The following is a 26,495-nucleotide window of genomic DNA, read 5'->3' as shown; positions in this document are numbered from 1 at the left end:
AACGGCACTGCATTTATTCTTCAATAAGCCCCTCAATTTGACGCGGAGTGAAGCCGGGAAAGTTCTTTCTTATAATAGGCGTCTAAAACGTCTATGGTATTGTAGGTAATCAATTGGCACACTGTTCGCCAGCTGTTCTCATTGCCACATCCTTCGCTATCGTTTTGGCGGTCCACGGGCAAGCACTCAGTCTCATCCACAATCCGTGCTGTCAAGCTGCTGCTTCTGTTTTACGCTGCAGGCTACAAGCTGAGCTTGTGAGGGAATCCGCTTTGTGTGCCGCTTGAGCAAGCAGACTGTGGAGCCCTTCCTTTTTGCATTTTCTGAAATGAATTAAATATGCTACGTGAAAATGGAGACATTTTTTGCCAGTTCCTCTCTAATTAACGTGTATGTGTGTCTGTGTTTTTGTCTCTCTGCTCCTGTGTGTCTGTATGTGTGTGTGTGTGTGTGTGTTTTTGTATCTCTGCTTGTGTGTGTCTGTATGTGTGTGTGTGTGTATGTGTGTTTTTGTATCTCTGCTTGTGTGCATCTGTATGTCCGTTTGCTTGTTTGCGTGTGTGTGTGCATGCGTGTGCGTGCACGCGTGGCCGTGCAGATCCTGGCCAACCTGGTGATGGAGACCCTGCTCCCCGAGCTGAGGGACCTGATCGCCCCAAGGCTGAAGGGGAAGATGCAGGACAGGCAGAGGAACTGGATGCTGGTGAGTTCTGCTACGGGACAGGAAACTGGCCTTGGAGAGGCTCCAGATGTTCTCCAGAGCTAGACTCCAGCACTGACCCTCATATCAGATGGAGGCGTGGCTGTGGAGCGGCCTGTGGTTGGATATGAAACGCATGACATTGGTATTTTACTTTGGGTAAGGCAGGTGATCTCAAATTGCTTTAATTGTATACATTGTTAATACTGTGTATGGAATGCATGTATTCTTTGTGTCACACTTCTCAGAAGCTGTAGGTTAAATGCTTAGCTGGATTATATGGATGCTGAAGTTGACGGATTGTGCACAATTAACTTGCATTTCAATGTACCATCTTGGTTTGGACTGTTGCCTGTCGCAAGAGGAGAACAGAGCTAACGTGACTTTGATTTTGATTGATTGATTTAACAGCAGTCTTTGTGTCTGGTGTTAACAGTGCCTTTTTTTTGGCTCGTCCGGTGTGTTGACCTTTCCCCTTTCAGATCTCGGATGCGGTGTACGGGCTGGTTCTGGGGCAGACACAGGCTCAGTACGAGGCCATCGTGCAACGGTGCGAGGCAGGGCGCCCCCCTCTGGAGACCTCCATACGGACAGACATGGACCAGATCATCACCTCCAAAGAGCACGTCACCAACAAGATGCGTGGTGAGGCTCCGCCCCCCTTGCCCGCCCCTTCTGACATCACACCATTCCTGTTCTCTTACTGTGGGGGCTGAGAATAACCATCACCTTTCCATTCATCTGTCTGTTTTTAATCCGTCTGTCTGTAAGTCTGTCCCCTCCTTTTCCACTCTCAGGTTTACCTGTCTGTCCATTCATCCATCCATTTATCTGTCTATCTGGGCATTTATATGCTCATCCACCTGTTCGATTGTCTCAGTATGCACCAGAAGTCTTTTATCGTTCACCCACCCACACACCAGCCAATGACAGCAGCAGGTGGCCAGATGGTTGTATTTCACGGTCACTTGGGTAGTAATTGTTTTGTCTCCTTTGTGAGTAATGAGAGCAGAAGACAACATTCCATAAACAGTGCAGCTTCTGTATTTCAACACCACAACTGGAATAGCGCCCTAGCCACTGCTGACCTGTCTGAGGTCTTTGAGAAAAGAGTGGAAATATCAGAGTGAGAAATGCACTCCCCACAACGTCTCGTAGCCATTTTGGATCTCATTGCTCTTATGCTTTATGCTTCAGTGAGAGTATCCAGTCTGTGTCTGGTGTTGTGTCCATAAATCAAGGTTATATGTTTGGCCAAACCCACTGATGACTCTGTCAGCGGAGACTGGGCATCTGTCATTTGAAGTGTCCACTTACAGTCAGTGCTGATGCTGCACCCATCCTCCTCCCACAGCGGTGGTCCTGCCCAAAGCAGAGGAGCTCCTGAAGAGCAGCGTCAGGCCCTACATCAGCTCCATCCTGGACGACCTGATGGAGCCCACCAGCCGTGGCTTCTCCGAGGTCCGCGACGTCTTCTTCCGCGAGCTGGTGGAAATGAGCAAGAACACCATCAACGAAGGCAGCAAGGAGAAGCTGGGAGAGGTGAGGGCGGGTAGCCACCTAGTGGTGGGAGGTGATTTTGTGATGTCACAGTGAATGGATATTACATATTGCCAAGATAAATAATTTGTGAAAACAAGTCAAGTCGATCCATATTAATGTGGTGACAAAAAAAGTAATAATTACCTGAATGATAACAAAAATGTGTAAATTGTGTCTTCTAATGGGAAGTATCCATTATCCAAAGAATGTCTTGCTTCATAATTTTGGAGTTATGAGTTAGACATATAAATATGTTTCACACTCTTCTCTTTTACCTCTTGTAAATAGTATAATATGAATGATACAGATCTCTCTGTGCTTCCTTGTTTCTCCAGCACATGGAGAAGATCTCCATGCTAGCGTTCCACCCGGTGAAGATGCAGACCTGCTATGAGAAGGTGGAGCAGCTGCAGCTGGAGGGGCTGCAGCAGCGCTTCGATGTGTCCAGCCCGTCCGTCTTCGTCCAGAGAGCGCAGATCCTCATGAGAGAGGTGGGCATGCCCCCCCCCCCTTCCCACTGCACCGCTGTCATCAGGCACGCAGAGGAGACTCTGTGACAGGGGCCCGGTATAGGGGCTGCCAGCACACCGCAACTGCAGCACTAACCACTGAGAATGGTGGGGGACGGGGAGGGTACAAGGAAAAGTTAGCCTCTCAGCACAGCCTGCCACTGACTGACTACACAGGCACATTTCATCCAAGGCAACGCTCGTTAATGTCGAAGTTGAACCCTCCCCCAACCCACCTAACCCCCCATAAAAAGACCAGCTTCCTTCCATCAGTATTGCATCAGTATTGCATGAGTGTGAGCTTGTTTACATTACATTATGTTACACTTATTTAGTAGACATTTTTATCCAGAGTGGTGTACGAAAGTGTAGAGCATCAGAAATACAATATCGCCAAGAATGCACAAAAGGCCCGTTTATAATAAATATATGTAAAGTAAGCTGAACAAACCCACAATTTGTAGTGTAAGCATAAGTTAAATACCACTACGCAGCTAAACCTGTCCTCTATCACTACAAAAGGAAATTCAAACAGAAACAGGATTTCTGAAGAGAGTCAGGGGAGCCATGGTGCATGGTCTAAAGCGCTTTTAGCCTGAAGAGGAAGACTAGTCGGGTTTTTGCTGTTCCAACTGCCGTGGGAAGCTCATTCCACCACCAGGACGCCAGAACTGACGAGAGACGTGACCAGGAAGCACGGGCCCATGGGGGATAGAGGGGGCTAAGGCGCTGGGTCTGGCTGACGCATACAGTCTGATGATCTTTTGACGATACAGTGGAGCAGTCCCTTTAGCCGCCCGACAAGCTAGCGCCAAGGCTGTGGAATCGACGATCCGGTGGTCATGGAAGCCTTCCTCAGGGAAAAGATCCCTAGTGGCAGCCGACAATGAATCTGAGCTGCAGGGAAGGAAAACGGATCCTGCCGTTTCCTCAGAACGTGCTGCGGCCTGCAAGAGGACGCAGACATTTTGTCTTGCCTTTTTTTGTAGTCGACAGAACGGCCGCTTGTGTTCATCCAAATCGCTGGGGAGACGGACAAAGTGCTGTTGTGGTTTTAAGATGAGCAGATAAGCAGGTTGATGATTGACTGTGTGATTACCTGCTGCCAGGGTAATATACTACTCATTCCCGAACATCCCTTTGTGTTACCGCCGGTTTTGCTACTGGAGTTTCTGAAACTGGACTCGTGATCTAAAATGCCCACATAACTTAGACTGGAGCAGTGCTCCTCAAATCTGATCCTGGAGAGCCACAGGGTCCACTGGATTTTGTTGTCACTCAACATTGAGTAGCACAGCATTTGATCAGTAAAGGCAGTTGATTACACAGCTGACTCAGATCACCTGGTTTCCTGGGTCTGAATCGGTTGCTGATCTCAATCTGAAAATAAAAGCCAGCGGACTGTAGGACCAGGATTGAGGGTCACGGGACTAGAGGATCTGTGTAGTGTTCTCAGACCGTGGTATGATTTGCAAACCAGGAGCACCTGCACCCTCTTGTGGTTGCAAGTCAGGGCTCTAAGCTAGCATTTTTTTTCCAGGGAGCACTGTTTGTGCTCATAAGTTGATAGATTTAGGAGCATTCTAATGCGTCCCAATGAGTATATGTACTCCTAAATTATTTTTCCAGTTAGAAAACATCACAATCAGCAAATTCCCCTGAAATGGGAGCACTGTTAGAACCCTGAAAGTGGTAACCTGGTGAACTTTTTGCTTCATAACTTTGAAATGAGGGCAGTGCTTTTGTCAGAATAGTAACTTGATGCTGTAATCTCAAAATTTGAAAACCTCTGACTGATGGCATGTCTGTTTGTCTGTCTGTCTGCAGCAAATGGACAACGCGGTGTACACCTTTGAGAAGATCCTACACCAGAGCCTGGAGGACCAGGGGAGCAAGGAGATGTGCAAGATCATTCAGCACTGCCAGGACAGAGTCATTAAGGTGAGGGGAAGGGACGTGCTAAGGGTTATGTGGGAGGGGCTAAGGGAAGATAGGAAGGGTCAGTGGGAGAAGTGCCAGGGGTAGGGGAGGTGCTGTGAGCGGAGGGGATAGGTTGAAAGAGGGAACCAGGCCAGGGAAATATTTCCGAGATGTGATGCTTGAAGGACTCTAAAATCTGAAAATGAAATTTATCATTTTAATGGAAGCTGAAAATTTGAAGACAATTTGAACTAAAAACCTCTGACGCCCAGCAAAGATTGCAGTCTGAGTGAGACTTCACTAGCACAAGTCTAAATCGATGGTCAGCTGTGGCCAGTAGTCTGCAGTGATGGGCGGTTTGTTTCGTTCCTCTGGTGATGGATGGGTTTACAGTTCCTCCAGTCACCATTGCATAAGCGCTCCTAGATTTTCAAGTGTCTGCAGGTTCCCAGATCATCATCTATGTGAGGAGTACCTCTACTCCAGCAACCAATCATAGGTCACTACACAGGGAGGGATCTGAATAATCTCTGATTATTACTCCAAGCTATACGATCATGTTTACTTGCAAATAGATGTCATGTGGCTAATGGTGAGCTGGAGGCAACAGGAGGGAAGGAACTTTATTGGGTACCTTTGATCAGCATTCCAGAGAGATGGAGATGCAAGTGGGTCGTTCTGGTCCGGTGATCTTGTTGTACATGTGTACGTGTTGTCTTCTCCCTTCAGAAATATGACTACGACAGCAGCACGGTGCGCAAGAAGTTCTTCAGAGAAGCCCTGCTCCAGATTGTCATCCCATACATGCTGAAACAGCTGACTCCATCCTGTGCAGGGGTGAGGCTCATTCTGCTACACTGTGGCTTGTTCTGGACTGTTACTAATGCAGTACAGTATGCAGCACTCACCCTGTGCCTTTACAAATCAAGTATAGTCTCTCACTCTGTATCTTTCCTAATAGTCATTACACTGCCACTGTTCTATGCTGTTATACTTTTGCTCACATCATTATAGCTATGTGACACAGTACACGCGGTCATTCACACTACACTACACTACTACTACTACTACTACTACTACTGCATACCCATAATCTCACAGTTACTGTTAAATGTTTGTGTTGGTAGACCTTGCTACTCCTCCGTCTCCACTTCCTGACCGCCCCCTACCCCTCTTCTTGTCATCTCCACAGCCTCACTTCTTCCTTCCCCGTTGACTCACTTCCTGTGTGTCCTGCTGCCTCACTTCCTTCTTCCTCATTGTCTCACTTCCTGTCTTCCCCACTGCCTCACTTCCTATTTCCCCCACTGCATCACCTCCTGTCTCCCTGACCCGTAGCCTTCTGACGCTCTACCTCTCTCTGCCACCAGGACCTGCCTCGCTTCCAGGAGCTGATCTTCGAGGACTTATCCCGCTACATCCTGGTGGAGAACGTGTTTGAGGAGGTGGTACTGCAGTCTGTCATGAAGGACATCATGATGGGTTAGTCTGAGACTCACAATGCGTATCACTGTTGCTACAACAGCAACAACTTCATGCTTTACAGTACATTAGAGTGTTACTGTATGGCTTGCCAGCGCTGACCCGTTCCTTCTCTCCATCCAGCTGTGAAAGAGGCTGCCGTCCAGAGGAGACACAACCTGTACCGGGACAGCATCGTCCTGACCAACAGCGACCCCAACCTGCACCTGCTGGGGGAGAAATCCCCCATCGACTGGGCCGGCGAGTACGGGGGTGAGGGGAAGGAGGCGGAGGAGAAGGAGGGGGGGGAGGGTGGTGATGTAAACGCGGAAGTGGGCGTGACCCAGAAGAGGCGCAGGGTGAAACAGGTGGTGTCCATGATCCAGCTGGACGGGGCACCCCTGCTGCCCCACGAGTCCTGCCTGGAGGTGCCGGGGGTGGATGGCATCCCGGAGGAGTCTGAGGTTGACGCGAAGTCCTCCTCACCCGAAACGGGACCCCCCGCCCTCGCTAACGGGACAGCCATGACGAAGAGCGCTGAAGATAAGGCTGCCCTTCCAAATAATGAGGTCCCCGCTGAGAATGCCCCACAGGAAGCTGAGCATTCTGCTGAGAGTGCGAAACAGGAAACCGAAAGCAAGCCCCCTGCAGAGAGTGTGGAACAGGAAACCAAGTCACCTACAGAGAGTGCAGAACAGGAAGTTGAAAGCAAACCCCCTACAGAGAGTGCAGAACAGGAAGCTGAAAGCAAACCCCCTACAGAAGAGAGTGCAGAACAGGAAGGTGAAAGCAAACCCCCCACAGAGAGTGCAGAACAGGAAGTTGAAAGCAACCCCCCCACAGAGAGTGCAGAACAGGAAGTTGAAAGCAAACCCCCCACAGAGAGTGCAGAACAGGAAGTTGAAAGCAAACCCCCCACAGAGAGTGCAGAACAGGAAGTTGAAAGCAAACCCCCCACAGAGAGTGCAGAACAGGAAGTTGAAAGCAAACCCCCCACAGAGAGTGCAGAACAGGAAGTTGAAAGCAAACCCCCCACAGAGAGTGCAGAACAGGAAGTTGAAAGCAAACCCCCCACAGAAAGTGCAGAACAGGAAGCGGAAAGCAAGCCCCCTACAGAGAGTGCAGAACAGGAAGCGGAAAGCAAGCAGCCTACTGAGAATTCCCCGAAGAACACTGACAGTTCATCGGCCATAGAGAACGCGATACAGGAGATAGACAACGCAGTGCAGGGAGAGGAGAGCGGGCAGCCCTCGGATAGCACAGAGAAGGATGTGGCCAAAACCGTGGCCCCAAAACAGGAAGAGGAAGTACCACCAGCAGGACCGGCAGAGAGTTCCTCCGAACAGCCCCCGGAGCCAGCCCAGCAGGATACCAATTCCGTCCCCCACCAGCACGACGACAGCGGCTTCCAGTCCCCCACAAGCGAGGCTGCAGAAGAGGAAGACAGTCAGCCAATCACAGGAGATGCCCTCACTGACTCAGGGAAGGGGGGAGTGGCTGTGGAGCCACCACAGAGTAATTCGCAGACGCAAGTGGAGGCTTCTTGAAAGGATGCGTCAGTATCTATTGGGGTCTGAGTCATCCTTTACAAAGCCCTTGAGAGGATATAAAAGAAAGTGTTTCTGTTATTTAAATGGTGAAAGTTGAAAAGGTTTTTTTTTTTTTTTTGTATCTGTGATTTTTATATATAAACAAGAGGTGGAATTGGCAGGATACAGGAGTCCCTGTCAGTTTTAAGTCTTACTTTCGGTGTAATATCTTTCTTTTTTTATTCTTATTTGAAAGCTCATCAAACTGCTTACCAAGTTTTGGGGAATTTTGGGTGGATTTCTCCCCCCCCCCCCCCCCCCTAGTTTATTCCATTTCTTTCACCTCAGGGGAAACATAAATGGAAACCTGGGCTGGGATCGGCCACAGTTGTAATTAATTTACAATAATTACCAAATTCACTTCAATAGAATAGGTGAATTTAAATTCAATTTAAATGTCCGACCAGGATCAACACTATTTATGAATTTGATCCTCAATCGTAGAATTCAATGAATTCCTGTGCACCATCCATCGTCACTGTGTCCATAGCCATTTTCAGTATGAATAAGGTAACTCAGTGGCAGATACTGCTGGACTTCAGTCTGCTTTGGTCAAAACCAAGTTTTGCAATGCAGTAGGACTTCATAAAACGTAGGAGAACAGCAGGTGAAACACTAGACAAAGAATTTGTTTTCTGTCAGATGGCCTATTGGGAGTGATTTCAACCATCCTTATCCTGTTCAGTGGCCAAAGGTGCATTTATAAAATAGGAAGAGCACACACTAATGACGCTTTGCTTGGATATGAACTGAAAAGCAGCAAGGTATATATTTAAAAGGTGTGACGTCATTGTTAGCATCTGTCTTTATTTCCAGTCCAAACTAATGCTTTTGTCAATGTGTGGTCTTGGGTCTTGAAGACTGCAAAGGAAGCATGTTTTTCCCCCATAATCCTGTTCAATCCCACCCTTGACTGAGGGCATAGTTTTTTTTTTTCCCCAAGTAAAGTATTCTGTTTAAAAGCGAGCGTTCTATGTTCTGCTGAGGGGGTTGCCAGGTTGCTTCTGTATGATTCTGCGCTAGAGGTGGTTGCCAAGTTGGCTAAGTGAGATATCTGTGCTGGAGGTGATTAATATGTATTTCTCTTTGTAGATACCATTGCTAGAGGTGTTTCAGTTGTTTGCTCTTTGTTTTTTTTTTTTCTCCTTCCCCTGAATTTTTTGTTAAGACCTAGTGATTGTAGCCTGTGCATACTGAATAGAATTGAGGCTCAAACGTAGCACATATTGGTGGTATTCTGTGAGCTCCTATACTGTCAACATTCTCAAGGAACTTTATTCTCAAGGGCCACCCCTCAGAAGTGTCTGTGTGCTAATGACACAGGTCATACGGTGAGACTCGCAGAAGCGTTTCTGTCTGTTGTGATGGTGATCGTGACCGGGCAGGGTCTCTCTATGGCTAATTTCTTTTGGTTTCTTGCAGTTTTCACCATTTTGTATTCAAAAGACACTTTTTGGATTTGATCATAAACCATTTAGCACTGTTTTCCATGCCCAGTAGCAGTCGTGGGCTGGCAATAACATAATGCAAGGCATTGGAGTTATAGTCCATTATAGTCCTCCTCGTGTCTTCAAGCCACCTTTTGTTTTTTTTTTGCTGTTACACTTTACAGCTCTAATAGTTTATCATAAACCATCAATTAATTGGCAATTCTCCAGAACGCTAATGACTGCTATGTAGTTGCATTTTGGCAGCCAAAATGTGTGAGATTTGGTTATCAGAAGTGAAGACCCTTCATTAAACTCCATAACAGGTAGAGTGATAACTTGTGGTTTTTTATGTTTATGAACCAATCAAAAAAGACTTCTGTCTTCAGCAACTACTGTTACTTGAAAGACAGATGTTGAGCATAATATGTAATAGTTCATTCATTTTTTGGGAACCATCAGACATACTGTCAGTCACTCATTTTAGGTTTGTTGATAGTGTTTTCAAATATGTATTCAAACAAGATAGCTCCGAACATTAGCTCGGTATTCTGGACCATGGCAGTGGGAATGGGTGAGTGACACCCATTCATGAATCCCATAACGGGTGGAGCTATAATGTGCTATCAGGTACTTACCTGTACAAGCCAATCAAACGACATTGCCCTTCAGTGCACAATACTAGTATTTTTTCCCCCAAACCCCGAAAACTATCTGGCCCAGGGTACTGTGTGGGCCTCTCAGGTTTTTTGCACATAATCAAAATGCCCATCGGAAAGACCCAAAGTGAATTCAACTGCGCAAAACATGAAGCAGTATTTCACAAAACTGCTGCTTGATGTTGGAAGTTTAAGACCGTGTAGACGTCAGTAACTTCTGTCTGTGGACTTCATCTCCCATAACGACGGTGGTAAAATGTGGCATCATAGACCAAGCCTTATGAGGTTACTCCTGAATTTTTTTTTCTTGATTGCCTTCTAAATAAAAGCACTTTTAATAATCAAGATGCCTTAAGGATGTGTTTTTATTTAAACTTAAATTGCAGCCAGATAAAAAATGGACCATTTTGTGTATTGTATTGCTGTGCACAACCAATGTGTAATAGTAACTGCCACCTCAGCTTGTCTCTGTCGTTAACACTTCTCCTGTCTCCTCAAGCTTTGTTAATGTATCGTGGACCAAAGCAGAAATCACGCCCATCCCAAACATGCAGCAATGAAACGACGTAAATGACTTGGTCTCCACATTTATTGATTCTCTTGGCTTGTATGTACAGTGTAGATGATATTATATGTGTGGAAGTGTAATGGCTTTTTTGTGATGGAAGGGCACATTTTGTGCCTGCTAGCTTTGTGTTCTTTTTTTTCTCCCTCCCCTGGAGCGTTTACCTTGTCTATTATTTATTATGTCGTGCATCTGCACACTGCCGCTTTCACGTCAATGGGTGTTTTTTTTCCATTTTAAATGTGTTTTATTAAAAGTCATACATACGTGTAAGGATAATAAATTACTATGGATTTTAATCCTGTGTTTGTATTTCTGTGGAGTCGTGAGTCATGCTGTGAATGTGTTCATGGGCATAAACGGAAAGAACTGAGATGGATTTATGCAAAAGCTGATACGATGCCTCAGACTACACTGACCTAGCGACTTGCGATCTCTCCCACGTTGCGCTTAACATTCAGTCTAATGGTCTATTATCATTTCTGATGGTTGCTCACATTGCGATGTTGTCATAGATCGCATACACTGTGTGCCGTTGTGACATTGAGTCATTTTCTGACTAAACAATGGGCGAGATGGTTGATTCCACACGCACACATGCTCACGCTTGTCTTTTCTTTCCCAAACCGAGCGAAATAAGCACTGATGGCTGGGACCGGCGCATTTCAAAATGAGAAAAAGGAAAAGAGCAGTTCAAAAAAATACACGCACACATAACTAACTCTCATGTAACCCTCATCAAGTCCTAACAGTCCATCTAACCTAATGTAACACAACACACGTTGATATCATTCCCCCCAAAAAGCCTAGATGGAGACACTATATGTGGCAAAAGTGTACCTTTACTGCTTTTATATTAAATAAGGAGGTAATTAGAGCCTTTGCTGCTAATCCAGTGCACATGGCTGGTTGAGCATCAGGAAGGAGGAGGAGAAAAAGGAGATGAGTGAAAAGTAATGGGACACACCCATTGACAGTTTTGTCTCGAGTGTTCTGGTATCTGTCAGGCTCAAATGCATTGTTAAATTATTGTCCAGCTACATTATCACAGAAGCAGTTCCAATTTAACAAGGGAGCTATGTCAGTGCCTCACTGGGGAAGTTAACCTACAGTCATAAGGTCAACCATTATTAACCAGTCAGTGTTGTGAGGCTGTGACAATTCTGTTTGAAATCACACACGATGTGGCGTTGGCCTGTCCCCATCTCTTTATTTCACCAAAACTCCAGCAGAGGGCGCCATATAGCCTTTTCTTCTATCGCTTCTAGAACCCTGCATAATCCCATGTTGTTCATCTCCACTTCACAAGCACACTATTTGCCTTATTTTATCTGACTAGGTGGCTTCAAGGATACACACATAAAGGTTTACCAATAAGTCCAATACACATTTTAAAAAAAATAATAATATAATGGCACCTGAACTCCTCAAAATTATAATTTAATGTGAAGTCTACACCATTTAATAAAAAGAAAACAGCTACATGATTGGCGACCGCCATGTTTTTTTTTTTTTTTTGTATCACAATAACCCATGCCAAAAAGAAATATATTGGCATATATTTCCATATATCCATAATATATGAGCACTATATATCAGTATATGTTCATTCCTGTTTAAATATATTTCTTATATTCAGAATATACAGAACATTTATTTGAATATATGCTTAAAATATGTCACAGTACATTTTGGTTAGAACTATATGGACAGGAATGTATGCACAAATATATGTCAGTACATTTTGGTTAGAAATATATGGACAAGAACATATGCATAAGTATATGTCACAGTACATTTTGGTTAAGAAATATATGGACAAAAATATGCAAAGGTATACAATTAGCCTACACTCCTAGCTATGAAATGTACACTAAAATGAATGTATGTGGCATGTTTACGCCCAGTACTTGTGCTTGAATAGCTATTGTCTATTTGATTCTGTGGGTCAAGGAAACCCCAGACATCCTTGTGGAAGTTAGGTCCCCTGCAAATGAGGAAAAGTTAAGTTTCATTAATTTATCACAATGGCAGACAATTAAGAATCCATTCTAATCATAGGTTTCACTACCCACCTGCATACAGTTATAATCATATCTAATTAAAATTTTCTCATATGGGGATTCCTGGGACAAAATCTCAAACCTTGCAATCAATGTATAAAAATACAATCATTACAATAGTCAGAAAACATATATGGAAATATATTTAAACAAAATATATTTAATGTGCCAATTTTTAATATTTACATACATTGTTAAAATATATGTTAAAATATATTTTACATACATTTCTTTTCGGTATGGGAAGCGGGTTTACGTCATTACATCATTAAGCTCTGTGCTTGACTTCCAGGTTAGATCTTTCCCACTGATCTGTAGAATTAAATAGACAGCTGCCTTTTTAACTTTCCAAAAATCACACAAATCACACATTTTAGTTAAAAGGACAAAATCGATTAGTGGAATAAGCTACCTAACAGTTAATGTTTTGTCTTGCTTTTATATGATGGACAACGTTGACGTTGACTTTGGGTTGTGAAATCAACCTGGCAACTACGATTTAGGCTACTTCCTCTGTCCACGTATTTCTCCAGTAGCCATGACTAAGCATGACTGTGCAGAGACCTTTTGAGGGGCAGTTGCTCAGAGTGAGAGAAGGGCCTACCAAATGTTTTATGACACCCGGTTATTGTAAAATATATTCTAACAAAATTAATGAATGAAAATTAATGACAACAACAAGAATTCAAATATCAATTGTTTTTGTCAAGTCAAAGGGGCACATCGGGACAAAAGGGGCAGGTGCAAATCCAGAACACTTGTATTAAGTCCAAAAATTGTTATACTTTTTTCTGCTGGGTCTCAGGAGGATTAAACAAGATGGCCCGTTCTTGAAGAAATTAAAAATAAACACATGATAGATCACTTTAATGCACAAAAGTCGAGAATAAGCAGAACAATGTAGATCACGTGACCAATTTATTTATGTTTTAATCCTTAACCTACTACCTATGCTGATGTCATCGGATTATTTTTCTTATCTAATATGACATCCTCACGAAATCCGAAAGGAACGGAGAATGTGATAAGAAACATTTGCGGGAAATATTGACACAAATTTGTTCCGGAAATAATTTTCTGGTATAAGGCTTTATTTACAATGAATCAAATCATAGCCTACCTCATTTAAAACTTTACTTGAAAAACTAATGATGTTTTCGTGGTGTTCTAGCTTGGATTGGATGCTAACAAACATGATGTCCCCATTTATATAAACGTAACAGCTGTTACAGTCATGCCGCCATTGCGTTGCTATAACAAACAAGGTGCTTTTTGCGGTTATATGTTATCTATGTGTAGTATCCTTTTGGGGAGACCTTAGGCACTTTAAATTGGGGTTAGTATTTATTAAATTGGCCTACATGTATTAATTAAATTAATAACTCATCAACTTGTTTGACTTTTTAAGTTAGTTCAGTGTTAAATGTGTCCCGCTACTTTGCTTGCTGGCTGCTGCGTTGACACAGCCTCGTTTTCTGCATGCTCTAAGTGATTCATGGAAAAGAAACAGCCACCTGGTCAAAGGCATTTATAATAACACCAGATTGCTCTATGTGGGCTATTTGCTTGGTTAAAGCTTACCTTGGTGATAGAAAACAAACAAAAGCCGCCTTCCTCATAGATTTGGCCACTACCACGACTCACAGCACGGTACATTACGAAGTTACTTGTCGTCTGTGTTTACACGGTCTTTTTATATGAATAAAGGCCCATATGCTTCATAATCTGCGTAGCCTAGGCTACATAACCATTGCGAATGTGTTTCCTTGATTGACATTAGTATGTGCCGAAAAAACCTTATAGGGCGTTTTCACATTCTTTTACAATTGTTCCGCACCCCTGTTACAACCATACCGACTTGGTGGCATGCATGTAACATCGGACTGCATGTTATTTGGTTTTAATTGTATCCGACTGGATTAAGTTTTGATTGTACGGCTACTGACATTTAATCGTTCTAGTCTAAATATGTTTTGAATCAATTAGCAATACTGCTAATTGATAAAAAAAATATATATATAAATATTTTTTTTTTACAAAATAAATGTAAAAAATACTGTTACATTATAGCGACTCTCCCCTAATCTGTCCATTGTCCCTTGCACTTGCGCAGGTCTGTTCTGGAAATAAATACCACCAATAATATGTGTAATATAGTTCGTACATTATTTTTCATTAACCAACGATAACATAGCATTAAATATTACCAAGGAGTCCACGGCCCATGTGGAAAACATAGGCTATTGGAGTAGTCTTTAGATTTCAGATATTCACACTGCACTTACTGTACACAATATTTTGAAGGTGATATTTTATTTTACCAAACTGAAAAAGTCTATCACTACGGTTATGTAAAAGTTTAAAGAAATAATTAAAGAAAAAACTGTATAGGCCTATATAAGCTTGCAAACGTAGCCATGCGATCTCACATTTGTTAAATGCTGGAATTTCAGTCTTTGTAAAGCCTTTGCCAGAGCTTTCTTTAGCAAAAGCTCCTCCTTTAAAAATGTGGCATTTTTGCAAGCTTATTCCATGTGCATAAGTTTTTTCATTTCATATTTATTTAAACAAGGCCTAGTAGGCCTACGCAATTGCAATAAGATTAAGTTCTGCTGCCCCCTCTGCAGCCGGCCCAATCAAAGTTGTGTGTATCACTGCAACCTCTAAGAAGTTAAACGAGCCAACGGCATAAGCAAGCACTCGCCCTGCTCTTCGTTCAGATCAATGGCAAAGCACCGGCTGCTACCGCCTCCGTTCCCAAGCCCACATTTCAACCACCTACGATAAAGTGCAGGCAGACCCAAAAGTCATTAGGAGAGCGTCATGACGACACAGCGTGCTCCCTGCCTCGCAGGTTGACAGCTCAGCAACAACCCCGCTCTCCCTCCCCCGCCCTCGCAGATTCCTTCCAGTCCGCATCTTCGGGTAGAACTAACACCGCGCGTAAGCGAAGGCGGCGGCATTGTGCTCCCCGAGTGTTACCTGAAAAGACAGCGAGCCTCTGTTTCTCACCCTATTCGCTCGGGTTCTAGGTTTTACGCTTTTGTTGTTTTTCATATTTTGTTGTCAATCGCATATTACCTGCGCGTTTTCTCGGGACAGGGGGTGGGGGAATGACAATCCCCGACACCCCGTGCCTATTTCTCCTGCCGTAAGGCGCGCTTAACAGGATGCTCTCTCTGCGGAGGGGCGTCGAGGGCCGACCCCCGGCCTCGGTTCTTCTTTGGGCATTTCTCTGTGCGACCCTTATCGACATTAATGCGAGCGTACCAGGTAGGAAAACTGCGTGCTTCTCTTGTCAGTTCTTTCATGTATTGTGGCACCATGTTATAAAGCCATTCATATTGTAAGCATGTTGTTATTGTTGTGCGTGAGTGCGATAATAACATCTGGGCATTTGCCATAAGCAATGTTACATCAGTTACAACAGACAATGTAATTGTTTGCAGAATATTTAAATGTTTTAACATCAGCAATGAAAGCGATACATAGTTTCAGAAAGAAAATATTTTTCTCAGTGTTATTTGTATTGAGCTCTCGTTGCTACTGTTCTAGATGCCTACTGTATGAGTAGTTGTTTTCAGTTAACCTTTCAATTAGCGCAGATCTTAGTCTTCAGAAATTGTACGCGTATTTTGGTAACTGGTAGTCTATCTGTATGATAAAGTTCTGAAAACCTCGCATGTTTCCTTTTGTATATAAATATGGCTTTGTTCGATTAAAATGGCAATGTAATTTCTTCTCGGGAATACGCATTTGCAGAACTGTGTGGTACATTTATCTCTTCGGATCTATTTCTGTTGGAATTCCGGCATACCCAGCTTCAGTCCGTTTTCCCGGCTCGAATTGAAACAAAATAAGTTTTTCTTGTGCTTTATTTTCCCCCTTAATTATTTCTCTTTTTAAAAATGTTTCTTTGATTGTACATTGAACTATGCGCACCACACATTTTTGGCAAAAACGAACTCCCTAAGCATAGATGATAAAAATATCACATCTACTCGGAGGCCAGATGGTTTACATTGAAAAGGGTTTATGGAGTTTTAATGGGCTGTTTGGTTTCGAATGTATTATCAATAATAGTCACATTTATCCATACCACCAGAAATGCTTTAGATTAAGTTGGCCACTGTAAGGCCAAAACACTATTTTGAATGGATAACTGAAGTCTGGTTAGAGAACTCGATGAGAAACTTGGTTGCAGGTTTGATTCCTTGGTATGGGATACTGCCTCTTGTAGCCTACCCTTGGGGTCCTTAACCTAAAATTTTCTTGAGTAAATAAACTGCTGTGTGAATTGTTTGTTAAACGTAAGTGTAAAAAGTCAGAATGGTTAATGACTAATGGTTAATGGCTAAATGGTTAAATGTCAATATAAATCTGATACTGCGTGTTTACAAGGTAGTCACCATTTTGCTTATCAGTGGGTTTGGGTGGACGTTTGCCACTGTCATAGCTCAGCGTTTAGCAGGGCATACCACCATTACGTAGCGCTTTGTCGATGTGAACGGCTGCACGGTTTCAGAACAGTGTAAAATTAACTGGCGTGACGGGTTGGGGGGTGTAGCCTGCAGCAAAATGCTAAAATTGAGCTCAGTGCACTCTGGCTGTGTGTGTGCGTGCGTGTGTCAGAGCACAGGGACACAAGAACAAGACGAATGATGATGGTGTGCGAAAGAGGGATAACCTCCTTTGATCTGTCATCACAGATTCTCCGCAAGCCAGGGCTCCTAGTTCTCCCTTTATCTCTTGCTCTGTTGTTCTCTCTCCCTTCCACACTCTGTCACATGTACTCCCACGCACGCATGCACACACACACACACGCACACACCCGCACACACGGATGCCTGAAACACTCAATTTTCTCCGTCTGTATCGTACATTCAGGCTGAACTAACACCCCTCTGAAACACAGTGACCCTTGAAGAAAAAGTAAGCAGGTTCATTTTCCCCTCAGCATGTGTGGGTGCTTAAAGTCTCCACCCCCAATCAGTATAAATCTCCAGTCAATCCATGTGTATGCATCTGACCATGCACAGTACCTATATCACATTTAGGATACTAAAGACAGGGCGGTTAATTAAAAGATGCATCCAGTTGTATTCATATTTGTTGACAGACGGAACCCCCCCCCCCCCCACCTTCGGCTGGCACAATGGCCAATTATGGCAAATTAGCTGAGCTTTGTGGCTGTCCTAACTCACACTGGCATTGTTCAATACTTGACTATGGTGCACATCCACATACTGCAACCCAGGGTCTTAGCACGATTAGCTTCAAGGCAATTCCATGTAAACATGCTCAGCCGAACCATTGACTCTGTTTTCACTTAACCAGCACTTGTATGCTTTAGGACTATATGCGACTGGGATAATTCAGTTAATCATTTTCAGACCTTGTCAAAAGAACAGTGTGTCTCAACCGGATCCTTAAGTGTCCTTGTGACTGTGGAGTTTTGTTGCTGGTGTAGAGCATATGGTTGCAGGTGAGTTTGAGTAATTATGCTAGATTGAGCTGTTAATGAAATATATAGGTCTGGGTTTTGACATTCCCTGGAGAGTTGTCAGGTTTAAATCCTTTAAGTTTTTGGGCCTGGTCTTGGATATACACACAGTTCAAATGTAGTGGTGCCTTGACCTTGGAGTATGTATGTGTATGTCTACCTGTTCTAAAACATACAAACTTATCTGCAAACCCCCTTCCCCCCCAGATACACATACCCACATTAACACTATTTTAATGGAAACAAGCAATCTGCCTTGCATGTCCACTATGTACACTATGGCAGTCAGGTGCTGTGTTAGTCAGGAGTGTGGTGCATATTGTCTGCCATCACCTCTTATCTAGGAATCTCAGTGCTGGTGCAATGGAAACAGGTAATCAGCCGCTGGTGGGGAAAGAATTCCTATTTGCTGGCAGGCTTGTCCTATGAAGTGGCTCCAGAGAAGAGCCAGGGGCCGCAGGCTTGGGGAAAGAGCACTGTGACTCCAGTACGCTTCAACTGCATGAGAGCCAACAGCCCCACGTCACAGAACACTGCGCACATTCACACATCTACACATCCACACACACAAACACACACACATATGCCTGTGCACACACACACACACACACACAGAGCCACACTATATATTCACACAGAACTACACAAACCTAAAGTACCACATACACACACACACACAGCCACGTAGTCATACAGTATATAACCCACTCAGCAGTACACAACAGTAGTACTCACACATGCATTATATTATTTTGTGCATTATCACACAAGCGTCCACACAACATTACACACCATTGCACTGCACTACAGACACTTACACAACACTACAGACACTCAAAAGGTTTTTTTTTTTTGTTTTCCTGGTAAAAGGTCGATGAAATCCTATCTCTGTATGATGTGACAACAGCTTAACTGGCACCTGCTGTCTTGCAGCAGGATCTGGTGTAGCTTATGATGTTTGTGGAGAGTTCTCAGTTCACACAGTTACATGAGAGTGAATTTAAGGACACCCCCTAGCCTCCACCCACTGGTGGCAGTTTGATTGAAGTAATGATCTCCCATTTGGGAATGCTCAGAGGTGATCATGGTATTGCGCATCCCATGAAGCTATGCAGTTATACAGTACAATAGAATAAGGGAACACTGTGTGCTCTCTGCTACCTCTCCTTGATCCTCCTACATTAACACCTTGTAACGTTCACACACCACAAGACTTCTGTTTCATTCACTGTTTCTCTCCTACAAGTGCAACTTCCTCTGCTCCTTTCTTATGACCCTTCTACACCACCTCATTTAATTCTGTATAGAGGCTGTTATTTATTGGGCTAATATGGTGTGTGTGTGTGTGTGTTGTCGGCGAAGTGAGTATTAAGTGAAATATGTTTAATTTTCTGAATCCAGCATTTTCCACCGAACACACTCATTTCATGTCTGGCACTCTGAATGCTGAACAATAGCGCATCAGCAGTTAAAACACCTCACTTATCCGACATGTAAAATATATTTATTTGATTTAATTTGGTAATTGTTATGAAATATATCAATTATCAATTAAATCACCAAATTTGTTGATAGGTAGATCAAACTGTCGGATCAACGTTTACAAATATATACAACTCAAAACCAGATTAAAATGAAGAAATAAATTAAATTACAACAAATATTCACGTCTAATCTAAAGACAAGGTTCAACTACCTTAATCAAAATAGGTTACAGACGTGGACAAGCTGCTGTCGCACAAGAAAGGAATAAAAGAAAAGAACTCATGAAAGAGAGTAGGGGGGAGGGAGGTGGACACCCTTCTTCTTCTGAACTGTGCATACTTAATTAATGATCAGGGAGGATCCAAAGAACACTGATTTCTTCCCTTACGTAATTATTGGTTCAGGTCAGTCTACCATACAACACATGTTTTGAAGGTTATAGGTAAATTAACCCTCTTACCTAGTGGCATTATAAAGACATTACATATTAAGGATTTTCAGATCTTTTTGGGAGGGACAGTTATTCCGGAAAGCTTTGTGAGCTACTGTGTGGAGACACTAGATCAGTGGTGTCAAACTTGTTGCCATGGAGGGCCGTGTGTATGCAGGTTTTCATTCCAGCCTCAGATCTTGATTATATAATTAGTTAAATTATTTGCTGAATTAGGGATGCAGGTTTGTGCACAATGGTGACCCGACGTCTATGGTGACCCGCATTGTCTAAATAAAAATTTTCTTATATTCTGTGCTTCAATGCAGTTAAACGCATATGGCTGAATGAGTAATTGGACTCAATTAAGGCAGCATTAATTGGTTGGAATGAAAACCAGCATACACACGGCCCTCCATGGCAACGAGTTTGACACCACTGCACTAGATCAAGCAATAATTAAACCAAGTTACAAAGTCAGCAGTGACACTCTGACCTCCGCCCTATTTTGGTATAGCCTTCCCGGAATGTCCAACATAGTGCCTGTCGATAGATTAACCAATACACTGAATCTGATGAGTGTGAGCAATGTATGAGGAGCATGAAATTTCCCAGGCCACCCCTTCTGACACACACACACACACACACACACACACACATACATTCACACCTCAAATGGCTATCACCAGTTCCTTGCTCTGTGTCTTATCTCCAGGGCGCTTTGAAGCTTCCCAAGGCTGAGGACAAGTCAAATGGTGAATTAGATGTCTGACAGTTTCTATATATATATATATATATATATATATATAACCACAAATCCACATTAGGATTAATGTTTTCTCTGCTCATTGGCTCATTTCCAAGGAAATGCGGTGTATTTTTTGCGAGCATTGTTAGCTGTCCTTACGCAGCCCTTACCTGAAGGAGATAGATATTAAGGGCACTGTGGATGTGTGTGTGAGCGCGAGAGCTGGCTCTCTCTCATTCGTTTATTTTTATCATGCATACATGAGGGCGAGCGTTCGCATGTGCATGGGCACGTGTGTGCACGTGCGCTGAACTGCGCAGAGGAGGGGCCCCATTTAAGCAAGGACCACTTTACAACAATGAGGTGGGGGTTTCCATGCCAACCTATACATTCCCTCCCCGGCCCAGCGGTATGGCCAGTTATAAATCACTGCAGGATTCCTGCAATCTATACTGGCCCGATTCAGATTCCATCTGGGCCATAGAGAATATCACAGTGCTATGTGCTGGTGCCTTACTGACACACACCATTCGTGTGTACCTTGTGAGATATACCATCTCGCAAAAGTTCACCCAGTGGGTGCTCAAAGCCCTTTGAAGATCAGACAGCCGCCCCAGGTTGAGCCGTCAGATAAGCCTGCTTGAGCTGCTTTGCCTTGTCCAGCGGGGGCGTCGTGTCGCCCTCCATAAGTAAATGTGCAGCGATCTTGTGCCACCTGCTGCTTGCGTGGCAGTCCAGCGTCGCTGCGCCGCGCCAGCTTGACCTCCAAACACGTGGGCAGAATCACCATGGCTATCTCTGGGGAAAGGGCGAATGTGAGCTAAGGCCTAATCTAAGCGTCTGCAGTGTTTGGAGCTAAACCAGAAAGGAGGTGAGGTAGCTCCACAACCCCAAAAAAACAAGGAATACGGTGAAACCACCCTTTTTGCAGGGTGCCGTTCTGCGTTTGTAAAAAGCAAAAGATGCATTTCAGAGATTTGCGACCTTAATCCTCACAGTTGTGATAGACTTGGCTGCCTCTGGCCGCAGTAGCCTTTGCCAAATGGTAAAATAAGGCACAAAAAGTCTGATTGGCAGTGCACAGGTATACAGCTTTCAGGCAAAATCGTTTTCAGACTATGTGCAACTGTGCACTTTTAAAGGCGCGCACCTGGCTAGTGTGTAAGTGTGGCACTTTTAAAGTCTTTCGCTTGGCTGTCAGTGTGTGTGGCACTTTAAAAGCCTCACACCTGGCTGTCAGTGTGTACGTGTGGCACTTTAAAAGCCTCACACCTGGCTGTCAGTGTGTAAGTGTGGCACTTTAGAAGTCTTTCGCTTGCCTGCCAGTGCACAGGTACAGGCTTTTAAATCCAGGTGCTCTCCTTGCACTGCGTAGGTGTGCTGTTTTAAAGCTCCCTGCAGCGAGACAGGCATTGAGCTGTGAGTCACAGCTACCGAGATGCTCACGCTCTAAACTTCGGCGGTGGCGGCGGCGGCGGTGTGCCGTTACCGACCCGAGGAGCGCCATCGATCCCGCTGTCGCTGTGCTGTTTCCACTCTCACTGAGTCGCTGCGGGAACAGGGAAATAAAACCATTCAGTCACACCTGAGCCCAGCCCGGTGAGCAGCTTGACCTTTAAAAGGTACCTCGTGTGCCGATGGTGGTACTCCAGACTGAGGCCTGTCTGTTTGCAGCTGGTGCTCCCTGGCTCTCACTTGGAAAATAATGGCAAAGCAAGGACACCCACCCACACCAAGGGAATACAGATCACATTTCCAAAAACTGGTGAAAGGGCATCAGAATTGTGTTTTTTTACAAAAGGGTAAAAGGGGAAGTGGAATTCCGAGCCTCTCGAAAAAACCCCAAGCTTCCTGTTATGTGAAATGGTTGTGGCGCCTAAACCTGTTTGTTCAAGGCTCTTTGTAGGCTCTGCCAATGGATGGTCCTTCACACAAGATTTGTAATTCCTTCATAAGCAATACATAACACCTTTGTAAGCACTACATAGTGTCAATGACCACACATAGGCATGTAGTGTGCTATGTCAGAATGGATGCATGAAGTGGCATCATCTTGAAATACGAATTGATACACACTGTGTGTATGTGCAGTTACTGACATAACCATTTATTTATGCCTGAGTGCTTACAAAGATGCTATGTAGAGCTTATGACGGAGTTATATAGCTCTTATAAAGGACCATTCATAGAAAGTGTTGCCCTTGTGTGTAGCTGTGTGCGTGTGTGTGTTTGTGCGTCTGCCTGTATGTGTGTGTGTGCGTGTATGTGTGTGTGCATGTGTGTGTGTGTGTGTATGTGTGTGATCATCCAGTGAGTAATGGGGCCAGCTCTAAGCCTCTGTCAGGATCAGGAGCTAAGCTCCAGTAGGTGAGCGGGGGTGATAATCTCACGGCATGACCGGCTCGCTCTGCTTGCCTCTCTGCCTGAAGGTTGTCTAAAGGACGGCTCACATCCATGTGAGCTGGGGATGCTCTGTGACCTGCAGTTGTATGGATTTTCCACATAAAAGAATGAAATATTATCAGCATCTATGGTAAATAAACTACAAATGCAAACCCGTGCCAGTGAACAGCCTAAATGCAATCAGGAAATGGGTAGAAAATACTCTCTCGCTTCACATTGCACGAAAGACGCAGTCTACTGTGGTGAGTGCAGTGAAATAAAAACATGATTCCGCATGCTAGTGGGCGGTGTGGGTGGCTGCAGACGTGCCCAGAGATGTTGGTGGGCGGGGGCAGGTCCATAAGGATGGATTCACACTAGATCAGACAATGCAGCCTGTGTCAGTACATGGCCCATTTGTGTGACATCATGTTGTGAACTTTAACCCCCCCCCCTCCATTTCCTGTTTGCTAACTCAAACAAATGGACACAAACCAAAGGAAGCTTCTTGCTATCGTTATTTTGGAGCATAGACTGCAAGCCAGACGCAGACATCAAAGCTGGGTACACAAAATAAACCGAGCGAGGACACAACTGGGAAAGTATCATCGTTTGGTCCATGAACTCCATAGTGCTAGGTACAATAAACTAGCATGCAAGAACTGCTAAATAGCGAATCTTTTTTATACAGCTTAATTCCGACATTCGGATTTGATATTTAGCTAGTAACTGCTGTTTCGGTACTCGTCCCATTACCCAGCACTGTCAAATCACGATGACGTTCATAAAATCAAATCTTAAGAAATCAATTGCGTCAGTAATTCATCTGACAGTTGCTTGGTAAACAGCGGACTGCTATATGGTCATTTAAACAACTTACGTGATTGGCCACCGCAGCGTGACTCTGGTTGCATTACGGCAAAAGTTGATTCTGGTTCTACTTTCTTCCCGCGGGCCACTGCGTTTTTTTCTGCACCCCATGCGGTCCCCACTCCCGCAGCCTAAACGCACTACCCCCATTCAAATGAATGGGAAGACTGCCGTTTTTGCCACATTGCCTGATCTGGTGTGAATCCAGCCTAAGGGATCTATAAGATCATGTGACCCAAAGATGCCCTCGACCTCTGCATGACTTCCAGGTGGTCGGGCGGGTGTGGCTTCCTTCTCTGAGTTGATTTCAGTCAGACTGTTGAGAGTGCCTGCTTTGTCAGTTTTAAATAAATCTGGATAGTGTTTGGGCTAAATGAATAATTCCTGTCAGGACTGTCAGGTAAACATGAGAAAAACATTTCAGTTTTATATTTTGGTTTTATACATTAAATACATTTTACAGTCTATGCTATCCATGTTTTGAAGGAGCTCATGACCTTATTATGAGTGAGTGGAGTTTTGAATTTGATTAAAAATGCAGAGCTTCCCACTGCACAGGTTAATGTGTAACTCGTTATGTGGGAACAGGTTATGTAGGGGGGAGTATTTAAACAGGTGGAGCCTTCTCAAACTCGCCGTCTCCTTAGTTTGACTATATCACTCGCGGGCTATATTGTCAACTTGTGCAAATTGCAGTGGCAAATATTCCGGTCTCTGTACTGTCCTGCAGCAGTTTAAGAGAGCACATAAGAGCCTTAACCAGAAGGTTGTAGGTTTGATTTCCTGCCCCTGGTCGAGTGTTGCTGTTTCAACCTCGAATAAGCCCTTTCTAGGTAACTGTGAACCTAAGAACAAAAACAGCGATTGCTGGCATTGTAGCAGGTGAGGTAAACGGGCTTGTAACATGAACCCCAAGCAGCATTGTTAGCGTAATGAGCATGACTCACAGGTGGAACACTCCAATATACCCTGCAACACTTCAGTAAATATGTATAATATGCCGTACAGGTGGGCTCTGTGTGAAAAGCTGACTGTGCCGGTCACCCCAGGGATGGGCGTCTGCTAAGCAAATATGTAATGTAAAGGGACATGAATACAACCTTTACTCTCCTTTTCTCCCTCACCCTTTTCACTCCTCAGCTCGCTACGTCTGGGGCAGTAAGTAGGGGAGGGAACCGCCTTTAACAGTCACTCAGGAATCCTGCAGCTCCTTGATTTTGAGCAAGAGGGACATTGGACACGTTTATCTTGCTCTCTCTCCCAACCTCCAAGACAGGAGTGTTAGAGTGTGAGTGCGTTGCTCCAGGTTGTATCTGTGCCTCAGTAAGGCTGTGGTCACGGTCGCCGACTTGCTGTGGAAAGCGATGTCTCCCCCTAAATGATCCTCTTCCATCTGCCAAAGTTTCTGCACTTTCACAGCAGCCATTGTTGTTTTCTGTTTTGGCGTGGAAAACGTTTTGGTTTCCGTGTTTTCCGTGGTTATCACACACACAGGATCTTAATCTGTGTCTGACACTGGTATACCCACATTTGTATGCAACGTTGCGGTTCAGTTTCGGCAGAGTTTGCATTCAGATGTAGTATACACCCAGCTTAAGAGCGGAACAGTGAAACCAAGTGTATTTATTCACGCGGTGAAAACAAACTTAATTAATCAGATTAGATTCCTCTGAAGCCCTCTCACATCCTTCTCCCCTCAGCTGTCTCACATTATAGCCTAGCCCAGTGGTAAGCAACCTTGTTTCTGGAGGTCAGCCATCCTGTCGGTTTTCATTTCAATCCTAATTTGGCACACCTGATTCCACTAATTAGAACCTTAAGGACGGTAGATCCTCAGGAACAGGGTTGGCTACCACTGGCCTGGCCTACATCATATATACCTGTAAATGCGCACACAACACGCCCACGTGTCCATACGAAATGTGCGCAAGGTATTATTGGGCAGAATAACATGACCATACAAGAGGAGACAGAAAGTGTGTACTTCACAAAATCTTTCAATGGGCGTGGCAGTGCGGTAATTTAATGTAATGTAAAAATTGGACATGCACAACTGGTGGATCGCTTAGTGAAAAGACACAGCTGGTGACTCTGTACATATGCCCATGCTAGGATGTCGTAGCAACAGTTTGGGACTACAATAACTTTCGGGGAAATTGTGATAAAAATTCCACTCTAAATGCTCTGCAGGGTTGTCTTACATGGCCTCATTATGTAGGTAGCAATAGTCTGGTCATATTGAACCAGCCCCCAAATGCAGGGTCACTACTACTGGCACCAGAGTTAGCAAAGCATGCCGACTTCCTGTTTGAAATGAGGCACAGGAAGTCAGGACAAGGAAGTACATTCCTTCTTGTTATTCTGTTCTTCCTTTTAATTTTTTCATCTCGCTTCTTGAAGGTTAATTTAAGGTGTTCCAGGTCGTTATGATGAAGTTTTGCTCGAGGCTTCTGGAGATGTACACTGATCAATGTTTAGGAAATGAGAAATTAGATGAGGACACTTACACTAAATGAACGATACTTTAATTCTCTCTTTTCCTCCTGCAGTTAATGGTTCCTCAGTTTTGTTAGCTCAGAGCTAGAGCATAGTTTGAACATTGTACAAGCCTTAGAGTGTAATTTCATGAAAAAATATATATG

The 26,495-nt window shown here is 44.1% G+C and overlaps 2 protein-coding genes across 2 annotated transcripts in view; both read left to right on the top strand.

Annotated features, from left to right (window-relative positions):
• Nucleotides 1-10,671, top strand: part of niban2b (niban apoptosis regulator 2b) — a 45,598-nt gene extending 34,927 nt beyond the window's left edge. Inside the window, exons 7-14 of the mRNA XM_035379749.1 lie at nt 599-703; nt 1,183-1,345; nt 2,055-2,242; nt 2,578-2,733; nt 4,579-4,692; nt 5,401-5,508; nt 6,042-6,153; nt 6,277-10,671. Coding sequence (XP_035235640.1) covers nt 599-703; nt 1,183-1,345; nt 2,055-2,242; nt 2,578-2,733; nt 4,579-4,692; nt 5,401-5,508; nt 6,042-6,153; nt 6,277-7,679 — 2,349 coding nt within the window. The 3' untranslated portion in view covers nt 7,680-10,671. The remainder of the gene's footprint in view (nt 1-598; nt 704-1,182; nt 1,346-2,054; nt 2,243-2,577; nt 2,734-4,578; nt 4,693-5,400; nt 5,509-6,041; nt 6,154-6,276) is intronic.
• A 4,678-nt stretch (nt 10,672-15,349) lies between these two features.
• Nucleotides 15,350-26,495, top strand: part of npdc1b (neural proliferation, differentiation and control, 1b) — a 35,393-nt gene continuing 24,247 nt past the window's right edge. Inside the window, exon 1 of the mRNA XM_035435474.1 lies at nt 15,350-15,708. Within this exon, the coding sequence (XP_035291365.1) occupies nt 15,606-15,708 (103 nt within the window). The 5' untranslated portion in view covers nt 15,350-15,605. The remainder of the gene's footprint in view (nt 15,709-26,495) is intronic.

The sequence above is a fragment of the Anguilla anguilla genome, chromosome 10 (assembly GCF_013347855.1).
Source record: "Anguilla anguilla isolate fAngAng1 chromosome 10, fAngAng1.pri, whole genome shotgun sequence".
Taxonomy (NCBI): Eukaryota; Metazoa; Chordata; class Actinopteri; order Anguilliformes; family Anguillidae; genus Anguilla; species Anguilla anguilla.
The sequence above is the reverse complement of the archived record's forward strand: the minus strand, read 5'-3'. Positions and strand labels throughout refer to the sequence as shown.